We start from the raw sequence: 18,478 nt of genomic DNA on the forward strand, positions 1-18,478 counted from the left end.
CCATAGGGTGGGGTTGTCCCCTGAGGTTGCCTGGATTAGTCAGTTTTTTCCTCCTGTTTCTGCCAAAATTAAAAAAATAATTGAGGGAGGAGCCAGAGCTGCTGCCCTGGGATTGTGTTTTCCTCACAGATTTGGGGATAAAACAGAGCTGTTTGGGGATACGGAGCTAATTTGGGGATAAAACTGGGCAAGAGGCAGGTAAGGGCAAAATTCTATCTAAAAATTGGTATTTTGTTTTGGCAGGAAAGACCCTAAAGTAGGAAAATCCACCTGGAAATTCCTGAAATTCCTTCCCCTGCTCCCCCTTCCCACCCCAGCCCTGGTCCTGGTCCTGGTCCTGAGAGCAGTGGGATTGGAAGGTTTGTGAGGGAATTTGGGGGAGAAAATATCTGGAAGAGTGGAGGAAAGGGGAAAAGATAGGGTGGGGAGGGAAGGAGGAAAGTGAAAAGAGGGGAGAAAGGGAAAAGCAAGGGGGAAAGAAAGGGGAGGAGGGGGAAATGTGTGAATGAAGAAAAGGGGAAAGAGGGACAAGGGGAAAAACAAAAAGTGAAGAAAAAAAGAAAAAGGGATTGGAAAGGGATAAATAGAGAAAAAATGAGTGAAGAAATGAAAAAAGAGAGAGGAAAAGGAGAACATGCAGAAAAAAGGGGAAAATCAAGGGAAGGGTAGGAGGAAAGGAGAAGTGGTAAAAAAGGAAACAAGTGGAAGAAAGGGAAAAACATGAAGGAAGGGAGTGAAAAGAAGGAAAAGGAAAAGGTTGAAAAATATTAAGAAATGTAATAGATAAAAAAGGAGAGAAGGGGGATAAAAGACTGTTTGAGTGGGAAAAAATGGAATTTAAAGATGGGGAAGGGGGAAAGTGGGGCAAAATAAGAGAAGGGGGGAATAGTGGGAAAAGGAAAACAGCAAAAGTAAAAGGGGCAAATGAAAAAATGGGGAGGAAAAGGGAGGGGAAAAAAGAAAAAAGCAAAAAATAAGCAAAAGGAGCTTGGATGATGCGAGAGAGGATTTCAAAATGCTCCCCACTCCCCGCCCCCCCCTCCCATCTGATTTTGGAGTCAGGTGCACTAAAATGTAGATTTTTGATTAAGTGCAATACAAATAGTGATTTTTTGGGATTATATGAATTACAAAAACAGATTTCAGGGGAACATTCAATAAAACACTCATTTTGGGGATGAGTGCAAGGATGAAGCCCAGAAATTTTGGGGATTTGTGTAAGGTTAGGGAAAAAAATTGAGATTTTGCAGCAAATTCTAGTGAGATTTCAAACAATCTGAGAATTTGACTGTTGTCTTGCCTTTTACACCCAGAGCACCATGGAGGGCAACCTGGGAAAAGCAGGTGTGTCATGCTGGTTCTGGATTGTCCTGTTCTGGGGTAAGTTCCAAAAGGGTGGAGAAATCCCCCATAAACTCTGAGATTCCCTCAAAAAATCACATGAATAGTCCATCCAGCACACGGTCCATCAATTTAATAATCCATTGACTCATAAATCTAATGACTCAATAATCTGTTGAAGCAACAAACCATGAAATGATTGAATCATCAAATCAATGCTCCGCCAAATTGAAGGTCAAACAATTTTTAATCAAACCATTAACCCACTGGATTAAAAATCTATTAATCAATAATCCACCAAATTGATCAGTTTATCAAATCAGTAGTCCATCAAATTAATAGTCCAGCAATCAATGACCCATGAAATCAATAGTCCATCAAATCAACCAGGTCTATCAAGCCAATAGTCCATGAACTTAATTATCCATGGAAAGAAAAGCCCATCAAATCAACAAATCATAAAGCTAATAATGCATATAATCAATCAAAAGTCCATCAAATCATTAATCCATCAAATTAATAATTTATCAGATTAACCAGTCTTTCTTTTCCTCCCCTTCATCCCATTCCTTTTCTTCCTCCCCTCCTCCCAGCTCTCCTCCATGCCCTCCCCGTCACCTCTGTTGTGGCACCATCTCACCTTGGAGAGGAGTTCCTGGTGGCCTTCCAGCAGAACAGTGACCAACGCACCCTCCGCAGTGACTTTCGCCTGCTCCTTCTCACTGGCCCTTCTCCATCCACCACTGCCACCATCTCCATGAAAAGACCTGGATTACGGATGACGGTACAGGCGGCTGCTAACCAGCCAATCCTGGTGAAGATCCCACCTCAAGCTGAGATGGTGGGAAGTCAACTTTTTGAAAACGCCGTGGTGGTGAAGACCACTGCTGCTGTCACCGCAGTGATGATCAATGACAAACCCACCGCAGCTGACTCCACTGTCATTTACCCAGTCCACAGATGGGGGACAGAATACCATGTGGTCACTCCCAGCCCTAGTCCCGCCCGCTATGCCCAATTTGTGGTGGCCGCTTGGGATCAACCTACCACGGTCAATGTTCATGTTAATGCTGACGTCACCTTCCGTGGCCAATTGCACCCCCGGGGTTCTACCATCACCATCCCACTGGAGCCATTCCAAGTGGCACAAATCCAGAGTGCAGCAGATCTTTCCGGAACACGGGTTGTAGCCAACAGACCTGTAGCTGTCTTCAGTGGTCACACCTGTGTGGGCAGGTTGAGCCGTTGTGATCACGTGGTGGAACAGCTCCGCCCTGTCACCCAATGGGGAACAGCCTTCATTGTGCCACCGGTGCCCTTCCAGGGGCAATCCAACGTTGCCTACATCTCTGCTGCACAGCCAACACGGGTTAAAAGTCACGGTGAGCTCTCCGAGACCACGCGACAGTTACAACCCAATCATGCAGTGCTCTATGGCACCCAATCCAAAAAGGGCTTGTTCCTCACTTCCGATGCCGGCATCCAGGTTTTTCTCTTGGGGAATGGTGGGAATAACGGTGCAGTGACCTTTAACCCATTTTTTGTCACCATCCCTGACATCTCCACTTACTGCAACTCCTATGGCATTGTTGCACTGGAGGGATATAACAATCGTGTCCTGCTGGTAGCCAAGACAGCTGAAACTTCCAGAATACTGCTGAATCAGCGGCCATTAGGGAGCACGGCATGGGAGCCGGTCCCTGGGACAGAATATTCGTGGGTCAGTATAAATTTGGGAAATGGATTCGGAATCCATCGAGTGGAACATGAAACGTCAGCATTTGGGGCATGGAGCCTTGGAACGCGGGAGGGGAAACTCTATGGAACAGAGGGAGCTTGTGACAGTGGTGAGTTGACTTTGTTATTGATGAATAATCTATAATTATATTGGTATAAATTACAGATATTTAAAATAATTATGTTCAATTAAATCTAATCATAAAAATTGAAAAGCAATATGGCCATGATAATGTATATTTATAATTACCTAGAATTCAATTTATGATATTCATAATAATACTATATAATTATAGAAATATATGAGCAATATGTAAATAAATAACTAATATACAAATCAATATATATAAAGAATATATACAAATCCAAAAATAATATAGAAAAAATCATACGTAAATTTAAATAATTGAAAGAAGTATATAATGTATTATATGTATAGAAACCTTTCAAGAATACAGAAAATATATGGATAAATATAATTAAGTGACAGAAGGAAATAATGTATAATACATAGATGAAGGACCATTCACTCAGAAGTTGGAGTTGATCCCTGGGATTCCTCAGAACATTCTGTGAAATCTGTTAAATGGATCAGTAAGCATATCAATAATAGAATCAATTAATATGAATTAACCCTTTGTCATTAATAAATCCCAAGATCCCTGCCGAAAAGTACAGTGCCGCCCCAAGGAGACCTGTCACCTGGACAAGGGTGCACCCACCTGCCGCCACGATTACCTGGGCACCTGCACCGGTTCCTTGCCTCTGCAGTACCACACCTTCGATGGGGCCCCCGTGTCCACCCGTGGTGGCTGCAAGTACACCTTGAGCAGGTATTGTGGGGCCGACCTCACCCTGGAGCCCTTCTCCGTGGAGGAGAGGCAGAGCCGGGATGGCTCAGAGGAGCCATTGGCCAATGTCTATGCCTATGCCTACAACGTCTCCATCCGTGCTGGGAGGGGTAAGACTGTACAGGTGAGTTTTCCCAGGTATAGAATCCATCATTCCCGATTAAACCTTATTCCTAGTGGATAAAGCTTTCCAAGTGAGTTTGACTTTAAGAAATGAAAAACACAAAGAAAAAACTGAAAGAGGACAAATCATTGCAGCCATGAAGTTGATCTTAAAAAATAAGCAGACTCACCAAACACATGGAACTTTGATTTTTGGTTTTCCATTCCCAAACAACCCTTGACTAAAGAGGCCTTTTATCCACAATGTGAGGTCTCTCCAGCCCATTTTTGGGTTAAATTCCGGATAAAACCAAAAAGGTTATTTTAAAGTTTGAAGCCACCAAACACATAGAGTTTGGGGAATTTTTCCATTCCCAATCAAATCATAACCAAGGAAAAGATGCTTTATCCCTGATTTCAGGTTTGTCCAACCAACCTGTGCTCATTTTGGGGTTAAATGCCAGAAAAAGAAGGCAGTTTTTAGGGGTGTGAGTCAATATTAAGGTCAGATTTCTACATTGATTCACCAAAGATGCAGAAACTCACCCAAAATGAAGTCTAAATTATATACCCATCAATTTTTCTGAATGAGATCTCACTTCTACCAATCATGGTCTCAACACAAAACAGATTTTAAGCTCAGATGGTGTGAAAAATGATTTGAATTAGGATCATGAGCTTTTCTTGCTGTGGATCTTGTGAAACCAGGGCACAAATCCTGATTTTAATGAAAATTCATTATTCCCAAAAGCACTTCTCCTCTTGTTTGTATTTATGTGGTTTCCAGGATCTTGGGAACCATCTGCTGAGTTTTAATGCTGCTTTTTCCCCTTCGCCTCTGCTAGGTCAACAACACACCAATGGACCTTCCAGCCACCTTGGAAGCAGGAAAAATACGGATTTTCCAAAATGAGGGTTGGACCATCCTCCAGACAGATTTTGGGCTGCAGGTGACCTACGATGAGGACCAGGTCATCATGGTGGCAGTGCCCAGCAGCTATTTTGGGGCCACCTGTGGCCTCTGTGGCAACTTCAATGAGGATACAGAGGATGAGGCAATGGTTCCCAATGGTATTCCTGGTGAAGGTGATGAGGATTGGGCAGAAAGTTGGAAAGATCCCTTATGCCAGGAAGATTGTGGACACCAGCAGACTCCAGGGGATGTGAAGGGGTGTGGTGAGTTCATCTGGGGGTTTCCAAGGATCTTGGGCAAGAGAGAAGAGGATCTATGTGTGAATTCAGCTGTGGGGATCTGCCTAGATCCATAGTGGTGGTTGTAGGTATCAATGTAATCAGCATTTTCAGGAAAGTAAAGGATTGTGATAGTCTTTCCACCCCCAAAATCCCCAAATTCACCCGTCTACCTGATCTGACTCCAGGTGTCCATAACTCAAGGAATTAGACCAGCATTTTCACGAGGGCCATTCCTGCCAGATCCTATAGGCATTCCATATAGACGTCAGTGTAAATGCTAGGGAAGGGTTGTGTTGGCTTTTCACCCCTAAACATCCCAAAAGTCACCTGATCTGACCCAGGTGCCCCAAACCCATGGAATTAACCTGGGATTTTCCTAAGGGGTTGCCTCTGTTGGGTGTCACATGAGCACCAGGTCTTTTGTAGTGTCAGTGTAACCAACACCTCCATTATGGGAAATGCTTGCCTTGGTCTTTTCACACCAAAACACCCCAAAGTCTCACTAATATGACTTCATTTGTCCATAACACATGGAATTACGTAGAGATTTTCCTGGGGGTCCTCCCTGTTGTGTATCTCATGGACTCTAAATCCCTTATAGGCATCAGTCCAACCACCGCTTCCAGCACCTCCAGCACCTCCAGCAGCTTGAGCACCTCCAGCACTTCCAGCAACTCCAGAACATCCAGCACCTCCAACTCCTCCAGCACCTTCAGCCCTTCCAGCACTACTTCTGCTTGTTTCCACAACAATCGCTCCTACAAGGTCCATGAGGAATTTTGGGAAGATGGTAGCTGCCGAAAGAGGTGCCGTTGTGAGAGTGTGGGGACAGTGAAATGTAACCCTGCAAAGTGTAAACCGCAGGAGAAGTGTGTCACGGTTAATGGCGTGTCCAAGTGTGAACCCAACCAGCACTACACCTGCATTGGGACAGGTGATCCACACTACACCACCTTTGATGGGAGGAGGTTTGACTTCCAGGGCTCCTGCATCTACCAGTTTGCTGCCCTCTGCACCCCCAAACCCATGCTGGTCCCCTTCAACATCACTGTGGAGAACAACCACCGTGGCAGCCGCGCTGTGACCTTCACCAAGACGGTCAGCCTGGAGGTCTATGGGAGCACCATCAGCATGAGCCAGGAGCATCCACGCAAGGTCAAGGTGAGCAGACCCTCAAAAAATCCTTTTTAACTCTGAACTCCCCTGCTTTTTTTTTCCTCTCAAATTCCCCTTTTTTCCCCTTCTAATTGCTTCCTTTCCCCCCAAAAAAATCCTTTTTTGCCTGCAAATTCCTCATTTTTCCACACAACGTACCCTTTTCTACCCCAAATTCCTGCATTCCCTCCCAAGTTCCCCATTTTTTTCTCTGCAAATTCCCTTTTTTTGCACTGCAAATCCCCATTTTCACTCTCACAATTCCTTTTTATTCCCTCACTCTCCATTTTTCCCCCCCAAGTCCCCTTTTTCTCTCAACATCACCCTTTTCCCCCTGAAGTCCTCCTTTTCCCCTCCAAATTTACTTTTTTTTTCTACATATCCTCCCAAATTCCCCTTTTCTCCAAATGCCTCCCTTTTTTCTCCCCAAATTCCCCCTTTTTCCTGCCCCACTCACCTTCTTTTTCACCAAATCCTTCTTTTTGTCTCCCAAGTATCTCTTTCTTTTTCAAAGATCACCTTTTTTCTGCCCCCAAATCCCTATTTCCCTTCCCAATTTCCTTTTTTCCCAAAATGCCTTTTCCTTGAAATTGCACTTTTTCCCCCGAATTACCCTTTTTTACCAATAAATTCCCCTTTTTCCTCAAAAATATTCCTTTTTTCCCCCAAACCCTTCCTTTCTTCCCTGAAACCATTTTCTCCCAAAATACCTGTTTCCCCCCAAATTCCCCCTTCACCCAAAAATCCTGCTTTCTGTCGCTAAATCCCACTTTTTGTCCTCTGAGTTCCCCCTTTCCCCCTTCTTTTCTTCCCAACTCCCCCTTTTATGCTTAAAGTCCACTTTTCCCCATCAAAAGTTCCTTCCCCCCAAATTCCTATTTTACGCTCAAAATAACGGTTTTAATCCCAATTCACATTTTTCCCTGAAAGCAACATTTTTTACCCCAAATTCCCTTTTTTCTCCTCAAATTCATTGTTTTCCTCCCAATTCCCCCCTTCTCCACATAAATTCCCCATTTCCCCCAGTTTTGCTTTCTTCCTCAAAAATCCACCTTTGGCCCACAAATCATCCCTTTCCCCCCAGTTTCATAGTTTTTCTGACAAATTTCTGATTTCCCCCCAAACTGTCCAAAATCATACCTGTTTCCCCTGTTTCCACAAAAATTCCAGTTTTTCACTGCACATCACCCATTTCCCACCAAATTCCCAATTTTTTTCCAAATTCCTCCTCTCCTGCTCAAAATCCCAAATTTTCTCCCTAAATCTCACGGTTTTTTCAGCCAAATTCTCCCTTTCCCCCCAAATTTCCCATTTTTTCTCCCCAACTCTCCCTTTTGTCCCACAATTTTCCATTTCCCCTCAATTCCCCTTTTTCTCTCTGTAATTCCCCCTTTCTCCCCAGATCCCTACTTTTATGCCTTATATAGTCCCTGCTTTTTCAGCTTATATACCCATTTTTTTTCTCCTACTCTTTTTTCCCCCACACAATCCCTCTTTCTAACCCCAAACTCACATTTAATTTTTTCCAGCACTTTCAGGGGAAGCCACAAGAAGTGGCTTTGAGGTTAAACCTCACAATTTTGGGTACTTTCAGAAGTTTAGCTAAAAAAAAAGAAATAGGAAAAATACTATGTTTAAATAAATAATAAAAAAGGCTAATTAAATAAAAAATAACAGTAAAACCAAAAATTAAAAAATAACGATATTATAAAAAATAAACCATAGAATGAGACAAATAAACATAAATAGATATTAAAAAATGACAAAATAAAATTAAACAGAAATTGAGAATAAATCATAATAAAAAAGAAAAACTTAAAAAATAAAACTAAAATATATGTAAAAATAAAGAAATAAACTAAAATTAAAATAAAAATATAAAAGTAAATCATTATAATAAAATATAGATATAAATAAATGCAAGGAAATATAAAAATGAAACAAAATTAAAACTCAATAATAAAAATAAAGAATAAAAAGAAAAAGCAATAAAAAAATTTTAAAAAGCAAGCATTCAAATAAAATTTAAAATAAAAATTAAAAATAAAATAAAAATCCATAGAAATAAAAATAAAATAGAAATATAAAATACGACAACAAAATAAAATCAGAAATCTATGTTTTCAAACCTGTTCCATCCTGTCTCCACCCTTTGTCTCTCCCAGGTGGATGGTGCTTTTGTGTCCCTTCCCTTCACCCACCCTCACTTTTCTGTGTTCTACCGCGGTGTCCACGGCTTTGTCTCCACTGACTTTGGCCTCACCGTCACCTTTGACTGGTACAGCTATGCCCGTGCAATCCTCCCCAGCGCCTACTCCGGTGCTGTCTGTGGCCTCTGCGGCAATGCCAATGGTGACCCCGAGGATGACTTTGTCACCCCAGGTGGCCACAGTGCCCCTGACGAGACCCAGCTGGGTGACAGCTGGAAGGTGGGGGACATCCCTGGGTGCTCAGCTGGTTGTGGTGATAAGTGCCCTGTGTGTGATGTGGCACGGGTGCAGCCGTACCGCGGGGACAAGTATTGTGGAGTGATCACCCGGGCAGGGGGACCCTTCCGCAAGTGTCACCATGTCATTGACCCGAAGCCGTTCCTGCAAGATTGTGCCTTCGATGCCTGTCACTACAGGGGACACCGTGACACTGTGTGTCAGGGTGTCACTGCCTATGTCACTGCGTGCCAGAGTCACGGCGTGGATGTGGAGACATGGAGGACAGCGGATTTCTGCTGTGAGTGCAGATGGGATGGGATGGGGGCAAATGGGATGCTTTCCTTCCTTCCTTCCTTCCTTCCTTCCTTCCTTCCTTCCTTCCTTCCTTCCTTCCTTCCTTCCTTCCTTCCTTCCTTCCTTCCTTCCTTCCTTCCTTCCTTCCTTCCTTCCTTCCTTCCTTCCTTCCTTCCTTCCTTCCTTCCGTGCTTCTGTGCTTCCGTACTTCCTTCCGTACTTCCTTCCGTACTTCCCTACTTCCGTACTTCCTTCCGTACTTCCCTACTTCCTTCCGTACTTCCTTCCTTCCTTCCGTACTTCTGTACTTCCTTCCGTACTTCCTTCCGTACTTCCTTCCGTACTTCCTCCCTCCTTCCGTCCCTCCCACCCTCTTTTTCTCTCTCCCTTCCATCTCTCCTTCATTACTTTCCTCCTTTCTTCATCCCTTCTTTCATCTCTTTGTCCCTCCTCCCTTCTTTCTTTCCTTCTAAGAGCGACTCTTCTTCCCTTCAGATATTCCCATGACTCCCTATATCCTCCCTTTTTTTCCCAGCTCTTTCCTGCCCACCCCACTCCCACTATGAGCTCTGTGGGAGTTCCTGCCAGCCCACCTGCCACACTCCCTCCGTTCCCACCACATGTGCTGACACACATTGCTCCGAGGGATGTTTCTGCGACTCCGGTTACATCCTCAGTGGCTCCGACTGTGTTCCCCGCTCTGAATGTGGCTGTGAATACCATGGTCGCTACTACCAGAAGGACACAGAGTTTTACCCCTCGTGCCGGGAACGCTGTCGCTGTGGCACCGATGGTACAGTGACCTGCCAGGAGGCGTTCTGTGGTGCCCATGAAGAGTGTCGCCTGGAAGACGGGGTGTTGGGGTGCCACCCCACTGGTTATGGCCGGTTGGTTGTATCGGGGGACCCCCACTATGTCACCTTTGATGGACGCACCTTCAATATCCCAGGATCCTGCACTTATGTCCTGGCACAGCTGTGTGAGCCAGCACCACGGCTGGTCAACTTCACTGTGTTGGTGGAGCATGAGGCAGGCAGTCACAGTGACCCAGTGATGATGAAGAGGGTGATGGTGTCCATCCATGGGTACACCATCACTATGGAGCGAGAACGGAGGTGGGAGGTGAAGGTAAGTCTGTAGACCCCCATAGTGACACAGTGGCAATGAAGAGGGTGGTGGTGTCCATCCACAGGTACACTGCCACTGTGGAGGGGGATCCAGTAACACTCATGGTGATGCAGTGATGATAAGGAGGGTAGATATATCCACTCATGGGTATTCCATCACCATGGATCAGGGTCTGAAGACCCTCATGGTCTTCAGACACATTGATGAAAATAGCTCTACACTGTTGAGCAGGATCTGGAGGCTCCCACAATGACCTGGTAGCAATAAAGAGGGTGGAGTTGTCCATCCATGGGTATACCATCACTGTGAAGCAGGGTCTGGGGACTCACTCGGTGATGTAGTGACAATGAAGACAGTGGTGGTGTCCAGCTATGGGTACACCATCACTGTGGAGGGGGAATGAGTGGCTCCCATGGTGATGTTGTGATGGTAAGAATGGTAAGGAGAGTAGGGGTCTTCCTTCATGGCTCCACCATCACCAAGGAGTGGGGTCTGGTGACCCTATGCCACATTGTGCACACATATGCCATCCTGTCCCCATTCAGGTGAACTCAGAGCGCTATACCCTCCCACTGGTGACAGAGGACAACAAACTTCGCATCGGCCAAGAAGGGAGTAACATTGTCCTCCACACCTCTGCTGGAGTCCGGGTCCTCTACAACACAGCCACCTTCCTCCTCATCACTGTTCCTGACATCTACCGTGGCCGCCTGTGTGGGTTGGGCGGGGACTATGATGGGGACCCCACTGATGACTTCCGACTGCCCACGGGAGCACTGGCAGGAACCACCCAGGAATTCATCACCTCCTGGAAGGTTCCAGGACAGGATAGAGCATGCAGTGATGGCTGTGATGACGGTGTGTGTGGCGAATGTGATATCACCGATGCAGCATCCTACGGTAGGAATGGATCCTGTGGGATCATCCGCGATGCAGAGGGACCATTCCGAGGGTGCCACCCACGTGTCAGCCCTGTGGAGTACTTCACCCACTGTGTTCATGATGTCTGTGTTGCCAGAGGGGACCGTGGTGCCTTGTGTCACTCACTGCAGGCATATGCCGCTGCCTGTCAGGCCGCTGGTGCTGCAGTCGAGCCATGGAGGACGAAGGAATTCTGCCGTAAGTCAGATGGGATTTTGCCAATCCAGGTCCTGTCTTCAAAAAAACACATTTTCTCCTAGAAAAAACACTGATAATTTGGAAAACATCCTGAAATGCTGGAAGAATTCCCTCTAATTTAAAAAAAAATTAAAAAATTTCCCCCAATTTTGGAAATTTCCCCAGATTTATTTTGCAAAATATTCCCTCAAATTTTGGAAGTCTTCCCCTCGATATAAAAAAAAGTCTTTCAATTTTACAAAAATTTCTCATATAGGAAAACCCCTCTCATTGAAAATATTTCAAAAAATCATATTTCAAAAAAGTCCTCCATTTTTAAAAGAACAAGTTTAAATTATAGGAAAATTCTCTTCCAATTTAAAAAAAATAATTCTCCCATTATGTAAACATTCCTTTAATTTTATTTTTTTCTTTCAGTTTTGATAAAAACTTTCCAGTTGTAAAAAAAATGCTCAAATTCTGAGAAAAAAATCCCATTTTGAAAAATAATGAAATTTTGAAAAATTCATCTAATCTTGAAAATTTTTTCCTCTGGTTTGAAAAAACTAAGTTCAATTTTAAAAAGAAAAATCAGAAAGCCTTCTAAATTTGGTAAAAAGCCCTCCATCTTTGAAAAAAGGGCTCCAATTTGGGGAGAATAAACACCCAAACTAACATTTTGAAGAAAACCCTCTAATTTTGTGCAGATGCATCCAATTTTACTGAAACCCCCAATATAGGGTAAAAATATCAATTTTGAATGACAGACTCAATTTTCAAGAAATTTAAAAAATATTTTAAAACCTGGTTTGGATGAAAATGCTCAAATCTGGGGAAAAAAACAATTTTGAAAAAGCTCACCAAATTAAAAAAGGAAAAAAACTCTTGATTTTTTATGAATGACCACAGATTCTGATAAATGGAACCATCACAATTTTTAAATTGTCACAACAGTTCTGTTTTTTCCCTTTTCCCCCAGCCCTGTCCTGCCCCCCCAACAGCCACTACGAGCTCTGCACCCGCACCTGTGATGTCACCTGTGCTGCCCTTGTGGGTCCTGTTCCCTGCACCTTGGGGTGCTTTGAGGGCTGCCAGTGTGACGATGGGTTCGTCTTCGATGGGGACACCTGCGTGTCACCTGAGCACTGTGGCTGCATCCACAGGGGACGCTACCTCAAGGTCAGGTGATGGGTCAGGTGACCATCAAGGCTGGGGATTGGTGTTTTTTTTTTTTCTGGGAATCAATCAGGTTGGGGGTTGGAATGACCCATCCAGAAGGTTCAAGAGCATTTGAGGCCAAAAAAGGTCAATTAACAGGAAAACGGAAAACTGAGAGTGAAAAAAGGGACAAAACCCAGGGCATTAGCAAGTAAAAAAGAAGAACAATTAATGGGGGAAAAGGAGAAGTGTGGGGGGAAAAAACAAATAATAGGAAAAAATCATAATTAATGGAAAAAAAATTACCATTATCTGGTTGAGTTTCCCAAACTCCCCCTAATCCACCTGAATTCCTCTCTATGACATTTACCCCCTTGAAATTCAGGAATTCTCCCCAAAATACAGGAGATTGCTCTTAACTTCTGAGATTTCCCATTCCAGGCAGGAGAGACTGTCACCTTCAACAACTGTTCCAAGGAATGCCACTGTCACCCATTGCGGGGACTGGTGTGCCGGGACACGCAGTGTCACCCAGACCAGGTGTGCGTCACCCGTGATGGCGCACAGGTGTGTGTCAAGAGGGAAGGGCGCTGTCAGCTCACACCTGGAGCCTCCTTGACCACTTTTGATGGCGTCCCTGGGCTCCTGTTGGCCAGTGGCACCTACAAGGTGTCGGCCCTCTGCAATGAGGAGGCACCTGATTGGTTCAAGGTGGTGGTGGAGATCAGCGACTGTCGTGAAAAGAACATCCCAGCGGCCACTGCTGCCATCGTCTTCGTTCGTGAGGGTGTCATCAGCGTCAATGGCAACATGGAAGTGTGGGTGAGTGGTCAAGACAAGAGGGAAGGGATTTGGGGTGGTTTGGGTGAATCTAGAGACATCTGGGCAAAAATCTCTCCAGTATTGAGCTACTTTCCTTGAAATAAAGTGAGTTTTACCCAATAATTAGCCATTTTTCAAAGCGTGATTTTGAGTAATATGGAGTGATTTTGCCCAATCTAGATTCCTTTTTCCCAAGAGTGAACTATGTTTTTATCATGCTTATTTGGATTTTCTGGGATTTTCCAGGTCAACGGCCTTTTCACCCACCCCCCCACCACCATCTCTGATTCCATTTCCGTGACCTCATCCCCTGGGAATGTCACCATCACCCATCGCTCTGGGATGTCCATCACAATCACTCGTGGTGGGGAGGCAACCATCACTGTGGCCTCGAGTCTGGCCACCCGTCTTTGTGCACCCTGTGGGAATTTCAACGGAAATCCCAGAGATGACCTGAAGCTTCCGGATGGAAGTGATGCCAGGAACATTGGCGAGGTGGTGGACATGTGGAAATCCCGGGATTTTGCTGGATGGTAATTCCTAATATTTTTACCCCAAAATCCATGGAAATATTGGTTTTCCACCCAGAAATTTTGGAAATAAATTTGATGGGGGAGGGGCTGGGCAGATTCTGGAAGGAATTTTCCAGTTTCTTTGGTTTCATCCGCAGCGACTGAGAAGGGATCCTGCAGGAACAAGCATGGTAAGAGACATCTTTGCCCAAAAATGGGCTATCCCGCATAATATTGGGCCCTCATTTCCCCCAGTAATGAGACTTTTTTCTCAGCAATGAGCCATTTTGCATAATAATTACCATTCTGGCCCACAAATAAACCATCTTTGCCCAATAATAAGCCATTTTACACAAAATCAAATCACGTTGCATAATACTGCCCCTATTCTGCATAGCAATTAGCCATTATTTACATCTTAACATACCATTTTGCATAATAATTGCCATTTTTGCCCCTTCCCCCCCAAATATTCTTCCTAAAATGATGCATTTTTCTCTCTGTTCCAGCCACATCTCCCACCAGATTCGTCAGGAAGTTGATGCTCCCATCTATCCAGTCCCATAGGTGGAACCAGCTCTAATTCCCCACATTTAGGAAATTTCTGGATTTTGCCTCAAATCCATGAAATTTTCCTGGCATTTCCCCAAGTAGATCATCTGTGTGTGGATCCTGATGCCCCAGTGTCACATCCAGTTTCGGAAACCTCCAAAAATACCAAATTTACATCAAAAAGACCTGAATCCCAGTGTTTTTTCCCCCATAAAAATTACATTCCCATCGGATAGTTTTGATGCAACAGGCAATAAATGCTTTAAAGGTTTTTTCTGAGGGTGGATTTGAGGTTTATTTGCTCATTTGGAAAACTGAGGGGACATGATCCGAAAGGGTGAGAAAGCATGACCCTCAAGTGTGGGGCACTTCAACCCCTAAGTATAGGACACTTTGACCCTCATGTGGGGCATTGCAACCCTGAAGTGTGGGACATTCTGACCCCAAAGTATAGGGCACTCTGACCCTTGGATCTTGGGTGATGTGACCCTGCCTAGTGTAGCTTGCTGTGACCCCAAAATGTGGGGTGATGTTAACCCCAAGTGTGGGGCAGACACCATGGCCCCCAAGTGGGATACATTTTGGCCCCAAAGTGTGGTGCAGTGTGACCCCAAACTGTGGGACGCTGTGACCCTAGAGCATGTGGTATTGCGACTCCAACATGTGGGGCACTATGACTCTCAGATCTGGGGCAATATGATCCCCAAGTCTGAGATACAGGGACCCCAAGTGTGTGGCACTGTTACCTCTAAGTTTGGGCCACCTGTACACCTATGTGTAGGACCATGTGACCCCAAAATGCAGGGCATTTTTTCCCCAAAGTGTGGGGCACTGCAATGCCAAAATGTGGGGTACTTCAACCCTCAAGTGTTAGATATTGAGATCCCCCTGTGTGGATTGTTGTGACCCCAAAGTGTGAGATGTTTGACCCCAAACTGCTACACACTGTGATCCCCAATTGTGGGGCATCTTGACAACAAAGGATGGGGCAATGTGACCTAAAAGTGCATGGCACCATGACCCCTAAATGTGGGGAAATGTTAACCCAAGTGTGGGGCACAATGTTCACAAGTGTGAGACACTGTGACTCCACAGTGTGGGGACACTGTCACCCAATGTGGGGCAATGTGACCCTGAAGCATTGGACCTTTTGACCCCAAAATGTGGGGTGTTTTGACCAAAAGTATTGGGCACTGTGATGAAGTATAGGGTGATCTGACCCCAAAATATGCTGTTTTGCCCTTAAAGTGTGGAGCACTGTGACCCTTAAGTATGAGGCAATGTGACCCATAAGTGTGGGGTGCTTTTACTCCCAAGTGTGGGGCAAAGAGCCCAGATAGGTGGACACTGTTACCCCAATAATGGGGCTACTGTGACCCCAAAGTTTACAGCACCTGAACCCACAATTTTAGGATGTTCTGACCCTGCACTGTTGGACATTGTGACTTCTAAGTGTGGGGACATTTAACCCCCAAGTGTGAGTCACTGCAACCCACAAGTGTTGTGCATTATAACCCCCAAATGAGGCATATTTTGCCCCAAAATGTGGGTTGTTGCAACTGCAAAGTTCAGGGCACTGTGATCCCCAAGTGTGTGGCCCCATGCCCCACACCAAGCCCTGCCCCACCATTTTCCTCTTCTGCACTGAATTGCCCTTCTTCCCCTTCCCCCACTTTTACCCATTCCCACCCTATTCCTGCCTGGATTCTTAACCACCCACGCTGTGGGGTGCAAATTGCCAATTCCCTCTTTTACCTCCATAGAAGCAGGATATGAGATGTCTCCCACACTTCATTGGGACATTCCGAGATTTCCTCACTCTAGCCTCTAAAATAATAACAAATACTAAAAGCTTGGCAAGGGGATCCAAAATTCCCAGAAATTCGGGAGGACATGGCAACATTCCCAGATATTGCAACAATTTGTGTTTTGCCAAGAAAATTTGGAATTCTTAAAAAAAAAGGCAGTAGCATAAAGCTGATTTTTAACCATTTTTTGCCTTCCTCCCTCCTCAAAATCCACAACTTTGTGGGTACTGGATCCAGTTTTGGGGAAAAAGTGGAAAAGTTGGTGTGGGATTTGTTTCCAAGATTGGGATTGTGGGCTTGAGGAGGGGCTTGTGGGGGGTTATTGGGAGTGCCCCAAGGCAGGGGGAGGGGTTTATGGGGGTTTGGGCTGACCCTGAGGGAGAGAACGGCTTGCAGAGAGGCAGATAAGGGAGAAAACTCAGCTGACACATTTCAAATATTGTTTATGTTACTCAAGTTCTTCTATTTTCAGGCCATTTTCAACCATTATTGCTGCTGTTGTTTTTGCATTTGTTTGTTTGATCTTCTATGACACGACGACCTAAAAGGGTTTTTGTATTCGTCTTTGGAGTCAAAAATGGTCACATTTTGCAAACACAGTTCTGGTCACCCTCATTGTGATTTCTACATGCGAAAGGAGTTTTTTAGTCTGAAAACACAGGGTCTGATTTATCTTTTTTGTTGTTGTTTTTCCTCAGTTTTTTCAAATATTAAAAGAGTTCCATTCACCTGTTTACAATCATTTCTGAGCCCAGGGAAACCAGAAGTATGAAGGTTGTCTCAGAGGACTTTTTAGGCTGCTTTCTTGTAAGAAATCTATTGCAATAAATCAAAGTTCAATCAATATTTCATGTTTTCCTCGGAGAAAAATGTATTTAACTTTTCCTTGTATTTTAATGAAGAAAAGCTTCACTGACACACAGGGCTTGGTTATTAACTCTTAAATCATTGTTGTTGGATAATTTATTCTGTTTCAAGTATTATTTTTATAATAGAGTCACAAGAGATGCCCAACCCTCTTAGGGAGTAAAAGTTGTTTAAGAGTATTAGAAGAATAAATTAAAACACTTATTTAACAAAACAAAGAAACAATAAAGAAGAAAATTCCCATAAAATAAGATCACTGAGCATGTACATATTCCATGTGGTGTTTTGCCACCTGTTCAAGCCAAATCTGTCAGCAGTTTTCCAGAAGGAAAACCTCTCACGCTCAGTAATACCACTAGTTGTTTCTACACTGAGAAAAAAATGCAGTTTCTTTCTCAAAATCAGCAGTCTGAGGAAATATTTATGATTAAATCAGCAAAACAAATCCTGTTTTTTTTGTTGTTTAGCTGCCAGGCCACAATTTATTTTACTCCTTGGTTGCAGCTCAATCCTTCAAACTTTCTGTAAACAATTAAAAATACCCCATTAACTTCCACTGAGAACCTCATGGGAAAGCAGAAGTGCAGCTTTGTAAAAAAACACAGAAATACAAAGGAAAGTGTGTGAATCTCTTTGGGTTTGTTTTGTTTATTTTTTTTTATTATTTTACAGAGAATCTATAAAGTGATAAACCTTTTTGCCTACCTACTTGAAAGACAGGTTTGATTTGGAAGAAAATGTAATACTAGATCATTGAAAATTAATAGTTTCTTCTTTCCCTATACTTGTCAGCTGATATATCCTCATGTCCATCAACCAGGGACTGGTGGTGACAATGACGGGAGTATGCAGGAGGTGGCAGACAGAATCATGGAGTCATGGAATGGTTTGAGTTGGCAGGGACCTTAAAGCTCATCCAGTTTCAGTCCTCTGTCTTGGGCAGGGACACCTTCCACTAGCCCAGGTTGCTCCAAGCCCTGTCCACCCACCCAGCCTTGAACAATTCCAGGGTTGGGGCAGTCATAGTTTCTTTGGGCAACCTGTGCCAGTGCCTTCCCACCCACACAGGAAAGAGTTTCTTTTGTATACCTAACCTAAATTTCCCCTCTTTCAGTTCAAACCCATTTCTCCTTGTCTTATCACTGCAGTTCCTGATGAACTGGACCTCAGATTTTACTGCCTGTCTGTTATTTCTGGGCCCTTTCACCCCTGAAAAGGATCTCTGTGGGACATCCACATATTGTTCCAGGACTGTTGGACTTCTAATTTGTCACAAGTCTATGTTTTGTTCTGGTGTTCAGGATTCTTAGCTGGGATTTCAATTTTTCCATGGTTCTTTGTATCTGATGGCTCCATGCAGCCCCACTGCAATGGGGGAGAGCAGAGCCATAGGAGAAGCAGGGTACTTCCTTTTCATAACCCTGTGCCGT

The 18,478-nt window shown here is 44.2% G+C and overlaps 1 protein-coding gene across 3 annotated transcripts; it reads left to right on the forward strand.

Annotated features, from left to right (window-relative positions):
• Positions 1-113: 113 nt before the first annotated feature.
• On the forward strand, positions 114-14,645 carry LOC139684734 (IgGFc-binding protein-like). 3 transcript variants are annotated; one of them, XM_071580964.1, is made up of 14 exons: positions 114-198; positions 1,314-1,380; positions 1,935-3,188; positions 3,737-4,053; positions 4,877-5,207; positions 5,827-6,386; positions 8,546-9,107; positions 9,639-10,231; positions 10,777-11,350; positions 12,309-12,508; positions 12,929-13,309; positions 13,556-13,842; positions 13,980-14,012; positions 14,331-14,645. In XM_071580964.1, the coding sequence occupies exons 2-13, from the start codon at positions 1,320-1,322 to the stop codon at positions 13,984-13,986; spliced, it is 5,127 nt and encodes a 1,708-aa protein (XP_071437065.1). In that variant the 5' UTR covers positions 114-198; positions 1,314-1,319; the 3' UTR covers positions 13,987-14,012; positions 14,331-14,645. The 3 variants fall into 3 exon arrangements, with proteins under 3 accessions (XP_071437065.1, XP_071437063.1, XP_071437064.1); XM_071580962.1 differs by lacking the exon at positions 13,980-14,012; XM_071580963.1 differs by lacking the exons at positions 114-198; positions 13,980-14,012 and adding an exon at positions 210-359.
• Positions 14,646-18,478: the final 3,833 nt, after the last annotated feature.

The sequence above is a fragment of the Pithys albifrons genome, chromosome Z (genome assembly GCF_047495875.1).
Source record: "Pithys albifrons albifrons isolate INPA30051 chromosome Z, PitAlb_v1, whole genome shotgun sequence".
NCBI lineage: Eukaryota > Metazoa > Chordata > Aves > Passeriformes > Thamnophilidae > Pithys > Pithys albifrons.